The following is a 14,505-nucleotide window of genomic DNA, read 5'->3' as shown; positions in this document are numbered from 1 at the left end:
GTTCACCTACTGGTAACAGGCACCGACGTATCTCAGCTTTTGTAAGAACTTACGACAAGACTGAGCACGTTTGGTCACTGTATTAGTGTAAATAAATAATGGCCAAAGGTAGTAGTTCCAAGTATTATAATAATGTTGTGTTCCTTCCTAACACTTGCCAGCTAATTTTCAGCATCCATATATGCGCATCATATTTTGTTTTCTGGGGTCATCTTTCTTAACAGCTTTTAAACAGTTCGGTGACAACTTTATTGATGGGGAAGCGCTTAGTGATTCAGGTATCTTTAGAGGAAGGGATTGGAGTGAAAGCTTTTTTTTGCTTTTAATTTTTCTTAACTGGAGAGAAGCAACTTCCCTGCTATTTAAATCTGGGTGCCTAATACTAATCTGTTTCTTTTGAAATAGCATGTCTAATACGGATGGAGTTGTGTATGTGTGCATGTGAGTGTGTGGATTTTATTAACTTGGAAGCTTAAAGCCATAACCTGCTTTTACTACTAATGAGTTTGCTACCTATTATTAGAATTAAATTGTTGAGACCTATTAGTAGAATTAAATTACCTAATGAGCATTATATATAAATATTTTTCCGTAACTAGGTCTCTTGTTAGAATACAAATTCAGAGAAAAAAAATAATTCTTTGATAAGTTGACATTTAGCATGAACCTGTTAAAACTAAGATGATTTGACTGATTGTATTTCATATCCTTCTTGGATGGAGATAAGTTTTAGATATGGCTAAAAATATATGAAATGGATAGCTATTATGTGATTTATGAAGGTAGCTAGGAATAAAGAAAAAGTAACTCTTAAAATGATTTAGGGCAGCTTTGGCATATAGGGAAAAATGAATAAGATATTCTATCCACTGAGAAAGATTCAAGGTACATTTGGCACCACTTTAAGCAAATCTGCTACATGAAAATCTGAATTTATAGATCAAATAAATTAGTGATTATTTAATTTCCTTATTTCCTACATAATTATTAAATAATTCTGATAGCTAATGCATTCAGAGTACTTAGTGGGTTTATAGAAATTCCATTTATGTGAAACAGCTTCTTGGAGCTGCTCATTGCATAATGTAAGATGTAGCTATAACATCTTGTGTACTTTTGTTAAAAAATTTATAGATTAAGAGTTATTAGTGATAAAAGTATTGATTTGAGAGAAATATTGGCTAATGATCAAGAATATCTTTTACAGTGAGAGAAGAAGCTTTCTTTTTTTTAGACATAGCCAAACGCTTAGTAACATTTTTTTCCGAGAAAGAAATTCAAGTTGAATAATTTTTATGTGTAGGATATACAGTATTTGAGTATTGTGAAGTAACTTTTAGTGCAAGAATTAGTATAAAGAAACTTGGCTGGTTGACATTGCCAACCCTTTAATGTTTTGTGTGCTTAAAATGTTTTTGTGGAACCTATTATCCATATGGACGAGGTGCAGCCACGTGTGTTTTGAAGGTATTAGTCAATTCCTGCCTTTTTAAAAAATCTGTTTTGATAGTAGTGTTTCAAAATTCAAAAGGATATTCAAGCCAAGTGTAGATGTCCTTTCAAGCTAACTTGTTATAGCAATCAGGATATCCACTCATGAATCCAGTCCACAGATAGTAAAAGTGATGTTATCGTCTATAAAGTTCTATCCCTGTACCACAGGGGAATCAAAGGTGGGCATAGGGCATGCCGTTAGAAACATATATGGAGAGATAATGTAGAAGTTAAATGAAGTGTAACTGCAGGCACTATCCCATCACTGTTCATATCTGTCCTGGAAGGTCAGGAGGAGAGACCTGGCACAGTGCCGTGGACTTGCTGAAATGGAGAGATCAATAGGAAGGTGACACAGATTTTAGAGAGTAGAGGAAGAGTGTGGAAGTATGGAAGGTCCTGAGATAGGAAAGTGCAAGAGAGAGATACAGAGTGGCAAAATAATCCAGTCATTCGGTTTGGCTAATGCATTAAAACATATCGGGCTTCGCTGTGGAATGGTTGAATTATTAACTGAAAAGTCTGGGAAATTAGGACATATTAAAAATTTTGATTAATGAGTGAAACATATCTAATTTTTACAAAGATTAAGCCAGCCATGATACACTAAATGAGTGTATTAGGAAGAAATTGGAAGGAAGGAGATATTTGATGGAAGAGAAGATATTTGCTAAGCATCTGCAATGCTAGGTGCATTATCTCATTTACTCCCCATGGCATCCACATGAGATAGGCTATGGATTTCCCCTCATTGTTTTTCAGGTGAGGAAGGGCTCACCTGAACATGAGAGGACTAAGACTTAAATACGTTAAGTAGTTTGCTCAACAGCACACAGCCATTAAGTGCTGGATGGAGAATGTAAGCCCAGTATGAAAGCTGCTATAATAGCTCAGTCATATTATAAATAAATCCTGGTGGAGCAACATGGCAGGCAAATGGGAGGAAAAGGTGGAAATGGGAATTCAGTCCGAGAGTATCGTACTGTGCAGACGAAAACAGAGCTGTAAGAGTAATTCTCTACATCTTCATAGGATCATGAGCTGATCCCCGCCTTTGCTGACTCAGCTCCACAGCAGTAAGTTATATAGTGGGGCTCAGGGGTCCTAACACTTATGTAACTAAAATACCTGTAGAAACATGACTCCTGTCCCACATACTCAAACAATTGTTTCCTTTTTTTTTTTTTTTAAGTAAAAAAAGTTTTTTCCCCGTATATTCCTGTGTTTGGATGGTTTGTACAAACTTCTCCACTGGCTCTCTGGAATGATGTGTACTAATAATAATCAAGAGAACTCCAGAAGGGCAGTGTTATGATGCAGTGTAGAGGCATCAGCTATTATCTCCATTGGACACACTTCTGCTGTGAACACTTGACACTTTGTGAGGCTGTTCACTTCTTCCTTGTATTACATGACAGATTCTGCATCCAGCTATTCCCTTCACCTTTGCATAAATAAGAGTAGACTTCCCGAATGTTAACAAAACTTGCGTACTTTTTTTTTCTGGAAAGAATTTAGGCTTATAGCCAAACCAGACAAAGCCTGTGTTTCGGTACACCAATTCTTAGAATTGATCTTACAATCTTTTCCCCCAGAAATAAACAAAGGGGCACCCAACTTAGTTGACTTATAAAGGCACTCCTATGTAAAAATGTACCAATCATACAAGAGAGGGGGAAATAGGAGGAACAAATAAATCCTACAAGGCCTATAACAAAATGTCTGAGCTTCTTGATTTTATCACTATGTTCAGACACTCTCTTTCTGGACTGTTTGCCATTGCTCACCAACATGAACGTGTACTATTGCCAAGTTATTTCACATAGTATTCTCTAAATAAGTGATGATTATTACTCTTTCATATTGTTTTTACTGCCCTCCATGACCCCTTACACATGAGCCTCTCTCCTGAAGTACTGACAATCTCTGCCCATGAAAACTGAGCCCGAACAAATAATCAGTTTCAATTCTTTCTTCAGTGAGTGCTTCAACAGCTTTACTGAATTTCCGAGGAATACCACAAGAAATTACTACAAACTTAGTGGCTCAAACCTATTCTCTCACAGTTCTGGGAGTGAAAAGTCTATGGTGGGGCCATACTAACCTCCAATGGCTCTAGGGAAGAGTCTTTCTTGTCTCCTCCAGCTTCTAGTAGCTGTCAGTGATTCTTGGTGTTCATCCCTTGGTTTTTAGACACATTGCTTCAACCTTCACATGGCATGCCTTCACATGGCATTCTCCTCTGTGTCTCTTTCTCTGTCTCTTATATGAATGTTCACATTGGATTTATCCAGTATTATCTCATCTCGGTCCTTAACTTAGTTATGTCTGTAAAGGACATATCTCCAAATAATGCCACATCCTCAGGTTCCAAATGGACATGAAATTTTAGGAAGGAGACTACTGAACCTACCACATCATCCTAAAGTGATCTCTCTCTCTTCTGACCTTTTGGGCTTCTTCTTCTTCTTTTTTTTTTTTTTTTTTTTTTTTTTTTTTTTTTTTTAAGAGAAAGAGAGGGAGGGAGAGGGGCAGATGGGGAGAGAGAACCTTAAGCAGGCTCCATGCTCAGCGTGGACCTCGATGCAGAGCTCGATCCCATGGGATCATGACCTGAGCTGCAATCAAGAGTCAGATGCTCAACCAACCGAGCCACCCAGGCACCCCTGACCTTTTTAGTTCCTAAAGTTGACACACATCATGCATTTTGTGTTTGACTATATTGTTATTTATCTGTTGTTACATCTTGCTTTGTGAGGGAACACTTTGAAGAGGAAAATATATGTAAGGGCTGGAGGTGGGGTGGAGACCACTTTAACAAACATAATTTTAAAAACTTTACTCATGTTTTCCTTAGAGCTATCAGATTTATGATTTTTTAAACAATAAAATTCTATTTCTTTATAATACATATATTTAAAAATATTTTTGCATAAATGAAATATAGGTCAATGTGTAATACGTTCACCATTTTGTATTAGTAGAAGCAATAGCTAGCAGTTATTATACTCTGGCATTTTATTACACATTTTTATGTGTTATTTAACTCATATAACTAGTATATGTGATAGATTATTAGTATCATTCCCATTTACTAGTTGTGGAAACTGAGGCTCTGGAAGATTAACAAGCCAGTAATAACAGAATCAGAATTTGAACCCAGGTCTGTCCAATTCTAAAGACTCAACTTTCATTTTATCTTGAAAGTTTCATTTCTCTTTATTTTTGAGAAAGATACAAAAAGCAAATGGAGGAGGGGCAGAGAGAGAAGGAGACAGAATCCTTAGCAAGCTCCACATGGTCAGCACAGAAACTGATGTGGGACTTGAACTCACAAACCGTAAGATCATGACCTGAGCCAAAATCAAGAGTTGGATGCTTAACCAACTCAACCACCCAAGTGCCCTTAAAGACTCAATTTTTAATAATACTCTGGGTATCCTAACTCAGAGTGCTAAAACTCAATAAAAATCTAATGGTGTCCCTGAAAGAGCCATGAAAATATTTTTAATGATGAAACTTGTAACTGTCAAATGTTAAATGCATTGATTTTAAGACAAAAATCTAATGGTGAATAAGTTATGTCCCTATTTACTGAAAGATCTTTTTTTTTTCAGTCTGTCATCAGCTTTAAGTAATTTAGAGACCTAATAATCTGAGATCTTAAAATCATATATACAGACAAATAATGAAATGTCAAAGACCCACCCTTCTTACAATTCTTTAATGCTGTATCTCTATAAATTAGTGTTGATTTGGAACAATTATTTGAAACAAATGAGAATAAAACAATATTTAACTTAGTTGTAGGAATAAAGTCCATTCTTTCAAGTTTTCCTTTACATAGATTATGAGGCTTAAAGTGTGTGATTAGTGTCTCAGAGTCCTCAAAGACAGTTTCTCTCAGCTATATTATTTATTTCTCCATCTCAGCATGTTAATGGCATATAGAACATTTCTGTGAATGGGGTATTATTTATTGAATTACCTGAAAAAGATATTGTTGAAAGCATTCTATTCCTAATCACGGGCAGGGGATGTACCCTTAACATTTGGGCTTCTAAATATGAGCCACCACACTTAGTCATCTCTTTCTGCTACAACTTAGTTACTTAATTCACTTTTTTCCCTATAGTTCACCTTTGGGAAGCCATCTAGTTTCCAACAAAACATACTTTTTATGCTCTCCAATGCTTTTAAAATTAAATTCAAGGTTGTTTATTAAAATGTCACAATCTGTTCACATTGTTCTGGTGTTCTTTCCCTAATGTGCATACCTTGCTAATCTTATAAATTATATCCCTTCCTTTAATATACCACAGATTTGTTTTAGAGCAGTAGATATTACTTAGCATATTGCCAATGACATGAAGAGAATGTTAATGCTGGACATCATGTACAAAATTATTGGAACTGTGTGTAGAAGTTAAGCAGCCTACATATTGTACTAAGTTAAATAATATAAGCTATAAGCCAGCTAAAGAAAATGAGTAAAGAAATGAGTGATGAAGAAATGAGTAAAGAGAACTGACTGATATTAAGAGAATTAGAATTCAGGTAATTATTTCTTCTTGGTAAGCGATAGAAGCGGGTCAAATATTGTTTCTCTAAGTTTTATCACTTTTTAATTGCATGCATTGTTTTCTTTGGTGTGTGGTGTTTCAGTGATGTCAGTGCTATTATGCTGGTATTTTCCACAATCCTCCTATTTTGTAGTTAATATTACATTCAACGCATAATGCTTTGTCTTTCTCTGGTTGCTTCAAGGTGATGACACAATGACAGGTGATGGAGGAGAATACCTAAGGCCCGAGGATCTGAAAGAGCTGGGTGATGACTCTCTACCCAGCAGCCAGTTCCTGGATGGTATGAATTACCTGCGATACAGCTTGGAGGGAGCCCGCTCAGACAGGTATTCACCTAAAGCTTACATTTGATGTCAGCTAGGAGGGAATGCAACACTTTTTTCATGATAATAATAAAAAAGTAGACATAATTATTGATACCTAAACAGGGACTGCACATAACAACTCTGAGCATGTTACCTTACTGCGTTCTTGAGCTGCTTTTTTTTTTAAGTTTATTTATTATTTGAAAGAGAGTGAGAGAGAGCAGAGGAGAGGGAGAGAGAAAGGGGGAGAGAGAGAATCCTAAGCAGGTTCTGTGCTGACAGCCCGGAGCCCAATGCAGGGCTCCATCTCATGAACTGTGAAATCAGCTCATGACCTGAGCTAAAACCAAGAGTCAGAGGCACCCAGGCACACCCCTTGAGCAACTTTAAGTGCCTATTTTAAAGAACAGGAAACTGAGTCGAAAGAGATTAAGTTACTTAGTAAAAGTCAAACGACCAGTAAAAAGCAGAGAAACGATACGTAAAGAAATCTCTACTTTTCAATGTAGTGTTTTAGTTATTTGCCACTTTTTTCTCTAGGCAAATAAAAAGGCCAGTTTTACCTTATGGACAGGCTTACTACGTGGCAATTGCAGACACATGCAGTTTCCTTGAGTGTTTTTGTTAGTGCCATAATTTCTGTGAATAGAAGTATGTTGTGAAGAAGGATTAAAAAGAAGTAAATTCAGAAGGAAACTGTGCCTGAAACTGACTTTTTCATGAAAAATAATGAGACCACAATCCTCCAAGAACTTGAATACAAAAAGCAATCTGAGAAAAATATGAAGGAGCATAGGTTTTGTAGACAAATCTGAAGAGGTTCATATAATACTCTGAAGTATAAAATCAGTGTTATTTTCTGACTGTTACTTACTAGCATAACTGGTGTTGGTTATTTTTTGAGGCAAGCAGAAGAACATTCAAAGGTACCTCATCAAAAGAATGACTGCCAATTTAGGTTAAGCATATGGTTGTTCACATAGCGTGTTTTTCACTAATCAATAATCTTAGGTTTGTAGTTTTAATCTTGGCTGTTTGCTAAGCTATAGTTAACATATACGGAGTCTAAGAAATAGACATTTTACAGTTAATTTTTTAAATGTTTGTTTATTTTGAGAGAGAGAGAATGAGTGGGGAAGGGGCAGAGAGAGAGAGAGAGAGAGAGAGAGAGTGTCCCAGGTAGGCTCCATGCTGTCAGCACAGAGCCGTATGTGGGGCTTGATATCAACAAACCATGAGATCATGACCTGAGCCGAAATCGAGAGTTGGACGCTTAACTGACTGAGTCACTCAGGTGCCCCTAGGAAATAAATACTTTAAAACGTAGTCAATTCTAAATGGATAATTAGCAAAAACAAGTTTTCTTGGGGGTTTTTCCTTGAGCATCAATGCCTCCTCCCTATTTTTTCTCTTAAACAATTCAATGTGCATGTAGTGAGTGCCTTTCTGGGCTGGCTTTGTGGTAGTTGCTAGAGGTACAAACATGACTAGGACACAATTGCTAAAGTCATAGTCAAATGGGATGTGAGAGAGACTGGGCTGTAATACCCACAGAATGCAATTGAAACCCCAGCGCTCAGGCTTCCTGGAGGAGATGAGCCTAAACTGAAACACAGTGATGGCTAATGATGGTGAAGAAGAGTGGGAAAGGCATTTGAAGCCTTAATGAGATCATGAGCAAAGGCCCATGGTGTGTGAGAGAAAGAGTATAGTGCAGTGTTGCTAGAGTATAAGTGTGAAGGAGGGGAGATCTTGTCTACGTTTTGGGTGGATCCCTCTGACTGTGAGATTAAGGGTGAATTTTAGGGAGAAGTTGTCAAAGGGCTAAACCTGGCAGTTGTGACCACCTGACAAACTAGTGCAGTAATATTAATTGAAGCTGTTAAGAGAAGATTTGAACTTTAACCCTGGTGGTAGTGATCATGGAGAGAAATTGGGAAATGACAAATTCAAATTTGTCATAGATAGAGCCTATCTATGAGGTGAAACTAGGCAGATTTGGTGACAGATTTCACGGAGTGGGTGAAGAAGAGGAAGAAGATTAGACTGACCCCTTGGCTTCAATGACGTAGATAGAGGGTGGTCCATGGGGTCAAGAGGCAGAAGGAGGAGCACTCAGGGACGAGAGTGGGAATGCTCATGATGGAGCCAGTGTTTTATAATTGGATTCTGACATCCTGGTATATTTGGACATCACAATCTGAAGTTTCTTAATAAAAGATTTGAGATTTCAAAAAAATAAAATGTTTATGGCTTTGCACAGATTCATAATAATCTATACATAATCATATCACTGTCAGAGGAAAAAAAAAACCTTTATTTTCAGCCTGTTCTATTCTACTAAGAATAAATTCTTGATCTTATTCTTTTTCTTTCTTTGAAAGTACCAGGTTAAGAAAAATTTGGAACAATACTATCTATAAAACAGGGGTCAAAGGTTTAATGATTCCTCTTAAACTGAACACTTATCAGCATTTAAGATGAGGCAATAAAATGAATAAGTCATGGTCAGTTCTCTAGGTCCACACTTGCATTTATGGGACCCCAGATTGTATTCATGATCTCCAACATGGAATTACAGGCAACATCTCATTTTCATGGAATTCTTGTTTCACTGATTTTGTTTTTTTAATTTTGCTTAGGCAGTTAAGTGGAAATTTTCTTTCTTTTTTTTTTTGTAACCATTTTTACTTTTCATTATTTATTTGGTATGCTTTCAATAGTACCATGCCCAGGTAGGTATTAAATAGCATGAAAACATGATCCTCCTGGATACATCCACATTTCCTTGCTCACTTTTCGTGTGTGTGTGTGTGTGTGTGTGTGTGTGTGTGTGTGTGTGTGTGTTGGCAAGGGGTGCTTATATTCTAGAATTATGGATTTATTCTCAAATTAGAATTTTGCTGTATTGAATAACTAAGCTAGAAGGGTAAATATATTACTAGAATAAAAGTCTATGACATGCCCCTGGTATGATTTTGTGTTAACATCACAGCTCCACCTTGTGGCTGATAAAACATTAGCATGGCTTCTCCAAAGGAACCTAGTCAGCCTTATGTGTAGTTGAAGATGGTAGAAAAACGATTCTGATGCCTAAAATGTACCTGGATGCAGGAGAGCAAAAATAACTACAATTTAATGTACATTCCTAAAAATATATCCAAATTCTGATTAGATGTTGTGTCCATAGTATTATTGTTTTAAATTAAAAATGCTATTTAAATTTAATGTAAAACACTAAGTAACAATGAACCACAGAAGCTTTTACAGACAATAAAGCACATAGAACATAAACATTTTTGGATATTCACTTGTTCAGTAGGGTTGAAAAACTTCATTAATTGACTGTCTAATAGTACAGCATACTAAGATAGTAATTATTACATTTTTCAGTGAAATTACAGACTTTGATACTACCTATCGTGTCCATAAAGTAGTTTTACTATAGTGGAAAAAATTATAAATTTAAGACCATAACAGAACTTTTGGCACAATCCCTAGCTGAACAACAAGTAAAAGTTCACACTTCTATGGATACGTGTTATTTTGACCTTATTAACTGAATGGCATGACCTCTGAATTTATGACAAAAATGAATTGTAAAACATTTAAACCTGTTTGTAATGTTTTCAGTCAGGGTAGAGACTTGAATTATTCCAGACATTTGTGCTGGTCATTATTTCACTAGAATAATTTCTCCACTGTTGGAATATTCTAATTTTATTTATTTAAGTAAATTCTATATATCAGAGACAAGAGCAGTTAGAAACTATAAACATTGATTGAACACCCAGTTAGCATTTTAGAAGGCAGCAAACAGTAAGACAGAATAAAATCATAGAGATATTTGGACCTCGTTCTCACTCATTCATTCTCCCTCCCTCTGTCTCTCCAACTTTTCTTACTCTCTGTTTCCATATGCTAATATTTTTCTCTCTCTACCCTAATCTCATTTTTGGTTGTAAGTCAACTGTATCTCTTTTGTTTTTTTCTTCTCCTTCTGTATTTCTTTTCTGTTGAGGCTTTAGGAAAGATAAAAAACAAAACAAAACAAAAAACACCAGTACTCTTTTGGCCCTCTGATTCAAACCAGTTAAGAGATAGACCCAGGTATCAAGTAGATAGATATCAAAACAATCCTCCTTTATTACTGATGCATAGATTGCAAAATGCATCTCTGTGCTTGCAGCCAAATGAGTTCTTTAAGACTTCATTCCCAAGCAGACAGACATCCACCGAGTTACAGTATCACCCTGAGTGTGGCGATTGAGACCCAACTGCCTTCTTTCAAAGTTGAGACCTTTATAGTGGTGGCAGTTATGCCACTAGGTCTTATTTCATGTACCTTTATTGCCAGTTTGTTCCCATCCGAGCTAAATTTCCACTTTCTCTTTGAGACCTGTGTTTCCGCTATTCCAGTGTCGCGTTTAGGAGTCAATTCTACCTACTGCCAGAGTCTCTACTCGCTGTTGTGAGCAGGCATGTCTAATCCTGTACCTCAATGCCTCTTGCTCCTTTTGCACTATTCGTTCATATAGATCTAGCACATTTACATGTGTAAAGTTACAACTTGGAGCTCTGAATTCTAAAGCCATGGATAGAGCTAATGTAATCAACAAATCTGAGCAGGGTAAGAACCTGACAGGGGAAGATGGTTGACCCTATAGACAGACCTATCATTTCAGGAAGCTGATCCTTCACACCTCCTTTTTCCCTTCTCTTGGCAAAATTCAAAACAAAATAAAGCAAAGTAGAATTAAGACCTATGTATCTCTTGCTGCCTGGTACAAAACATATACAAGTGGATCTTAGCTATCTTCATGATTTAAAGCAGGGAAAAAAAAATTTACTCAGCAGTTGAGACGAGCTTTTGCTGAGATTACAGATCCTTTCCCCCAATAATTTAATCTCTTTTCATCCTCAAATTCAAGGTTAGGCCAAAGTTAATCATAGTAGCCTGCAGCCTGTTTGTGAAGTGCACCATCGAAATCCCAACTGCACAACTGTAAAACCAGCCCCAATATCAGCTGCCAGGACTAAAACCCCTATGGATGGGCTCACTAAGGTGTCTGGGCTGCTTCTGCCTTTGCTGTGTCTGGAGCCTGAATCTTCGAGAGCCTATATAACACAAAATAGTGAATTCCCAAATTAGATTTCTTTGTATTATAAACACACATTTATGTAGGATCCGACAATCAGCTGCTTTGCTTCACGTCACTTTACCCTCTGATATTCCAGGTCTATTTTAGGGGCATAAAACCTACAGCAGGATAAGAGGGTGAAGGCCCTAACTTCCTATGAATTATCTACCAAATGATGATTTCCTCAAAGAAAATTGAAGTTGGCTATATTGGCACTTCATAAAAATGACAGTATAAGGCTTACAGAAATAGGTATATTTGCAAAATGAAAATAGTTTTTGCTCAGAAATATGCTAACCTGACATTTAGTCCATAATTCTACAGTGCTTCACTGGCCAAATGCCTACTAGCTGAAAGTAAATGAAACTTTGCTTCTATAAATATTGTGAAAGCTTGCATATCTCTATTTTTCCCTATGGGCTTTGGGCTAATGTTTTGAATACAGATATTTAATTCTTAGACTAACACGTATAAAATATATGAGCTTATATGAGATCTCAATCTATTTGTCATTTGATTGTGCAAATTGATTAGGAAGGAATGAATTGCACTTATGCAAATGTCAAGTTTTACCCGTCACATTTGCGTATATCATTCCGAAGTTTGAAATTCAGATTTATCAAAAATATACAGCATCAATTATCAAGGCCTAAATCCCATTTTGAAAGCAAGCCTCATTTTTCGGTTGTGTCCACTGGCAGTTTGTTTTTGTGCTGGCAGATGTGTCTGTGTTCTGGTTGGTGCTTAGAAACGGTTTCTTGTGCTCTTGCATCTCATCGCCACAGCAACCGGCACTCTTTGGTGCTTCACTCACCACACAGAGGACATGCAAAGGGAACAATGCTGCCCTTTGAAATAGTATTGTTGGAGACACCAGAGACAAACAAGAGGAACTCCACTTCCGCAGGAAGCATGCATCTGGTCACAGTTCATTTCACTCTGTACCTTCCAGGGGAGTGCACCAGTGTTGAGTCATTCACAGTTGGAGAGGAGGAGAATGAAGCATGGAGAGAATGGAAAAATGAGAGAAAATGAAACCTGTGCTTTCATTTTGTTCTCTCTGAGGGTGGTCTATTCCCCGCCCCCACTAATATTTTTCTTAGTTGCAGGGAGATTAACATTTAACACAGATTTAAGCAACCTATTCTGGCATTATTTCCTGTGTGAATTTCTTGTCCTGGCAGTAAGTGAACTACAGTGGCTGGTTTCAAACACTTCTGGGAGGAAAATAAATCAGATTAGAAGGATCAAATTTTCACTTCTGGATTCCCTTGTGCCCTTGCCATTGAGTGGTAGGAACCAGTCAAAAGATGTGTTAGTTTAGTTGTTGGACAGAAAGGTAGGGCAACACAGAGACCTGGGTTTCCTTCTCCCATGGTTGCGATTAATGTCCCCCTGGAAGTTGCACTGTTAGCTAATAGCAGGCTTTTTTCACTCTCCTGCTCGGCTCATCCTTCCATCCTCCCAACCCTGCCACTGCCGTTGGTACATGACCATGGCCTCCTGCCAACCTACCAGCCTTCGATCCTTCAGTTCCGACAGGTCTCACACCCTGAGCCATGCCTCTTACCTGAGGGACAGTGCCATGATTGACGACACGGTTGTCATCCCCAGTCACCAGGTACGTGACTTTTTACTTTGATGTTTCAACTTTCTGGAGAGCTTTTGAACATTACTGGTTGCTGAAGATGTCCAGAGAAAGTTTTTTTGTGTGTAAAGAAAATCCTTTTAATGTGGTCGACAAGCTAGGATAAGAGTCTGAGGACTTTTCCAAAGTGATAATGCTGCATGTTAATACTTCTGTGGAGATTATACATTAAATCGATTTCTTTATAAAATGTCTGTTAAAGGAAAAAGTGAGATAGGATGCATTTAAGGTATAAAATGAAAGGTACAGGTAAAGATATTATATTTACCTTATATTTAAAATTGTTTTCAGTTCCCAGAAAACAGGGAGAGACAATTATGGAATATTTTAATCTTAGATGTGATTTTATCAGTTTTGGCTGGTTGGATATAGAGAAATAGATGGGAATACCTATCTTTAAGGACAATTTCACAAATGTGGTCTTATGTCAACAGTGTAATTTAAATGGGAATGCATTATAAAACATGCATTTTAAATGACTCGGTCTTATATTTTTAAATGAAAAGGTGGTAATACCACTTTCCTGTGATACTTTTTAGAGTTCATTATATTTTATTCACTTGGAAGAAAGTATTTTTGTTAAATCCCGTGTTCTTTGTATTTAGGTGTCAACTCTAGCCAAGGAAGCAGAAAGGAATTCTTATCGTCTCAGCTGGGGCACTGAGAACTTAGACAACGTGGCTCTTTCTTCCAGCCCTATTCATTCAGGGTGAGTAAATCAGTATTATGTATCCAGATCAAGAGGTAAAAAGAGATGAGCTTGAAAATAACAGCTTTGTCCAGTAGCTTTAGCTGATGGCTAGCTTACAGGGGAAGTGACCTTTGTTTAAACTTGTAAATAACATTGCTTTGTCCAACATGGACTCGATCTACACAAACAAACCTGCCCAAAGAGTTGAATTCAGCATAGAAAAACTGACTGTTGTTTTAAAATAACTAGTAGGATTGCATCAGACAGCTTGCTAACTAACCGGAATATACCAGTGGCCTCCTTACTGTTCACATTTTGTCTGAAAGATATCTTTAAAAAGAGGGACAGGATCACTTGCTTTCTAGAAAGTTCTGTTTTTCTAAGGTTAACGGACTAGTTTAATAAATGCCTTTCCTCACATATTCATGCATTTAAAATGTTTACAGATGTTTGAATCACACAGATAGAAGAGTTCATATACTGTTTGAAGTAGGGGTATACCAAAAAGGGAAATTTTAATGCAACCTGTCAGGTTCTCAGTCACCTTCTAAAAGTTATCCAGATAATATATAAGTCATTATGCAGGAAATGCTGCCTCTTTGTATTAACCCATTAAAAAGTAGGATTACTTAGAGTTAAT

At 37.0% G+C, this 14,505-nt stretch overlaps 1 protein-coding gene across 2 annotated transcripts in view; it reads left to right on the top strand.

The window, feature by feature from the left end:
• Nucleotides 1-14,505, top strand: part of ANK2 (ankyrin 2) — a 244,114-nt gene that overhangs the window by 167,707 nt on the left and 61,902 nt on the right. For both annotated transcript variants that reach the window (XM_042935661.1, XM_042935662.1), the window contains 4 exons: nt 225-278; nt 6,262-6,406; nt 13,045-13,147; nt 13,780-13,883. In XM_042935661.1, coding sequence (XP_042791595.1) covers nt 225-278; nt 6,262-6,406; nt 13,045-13,147; nt 13,780-13,883 — 406 coding nt within the window. The remainder of the gene's footprint in view (nt 1-224; nt 279-6,261; nt 6,407-13,044; nt 13,148-13,779; nt 13,884-14,505) is intronic.

The sequence above is a fragment of the Panthera leo genome, chromosome B1 (assembly GCF_018350215.1).
Source record: "Panthera leo isolate Ple1 chromosome B1, P.leo_Ple1_pat1.1, whole genome shotgun sequence".
NCBI classification, from domain to species: Eukaryota; Metazoa; Chordata; class Mammalia; order Carnivora; family Felidae; genus Panthera; species Panthera leo.
The sequence above is the reverse complement of the archived record's forward strand: the minus strand, read 5'-3'. Positions and strand labels throughout refer to the sequence as shown.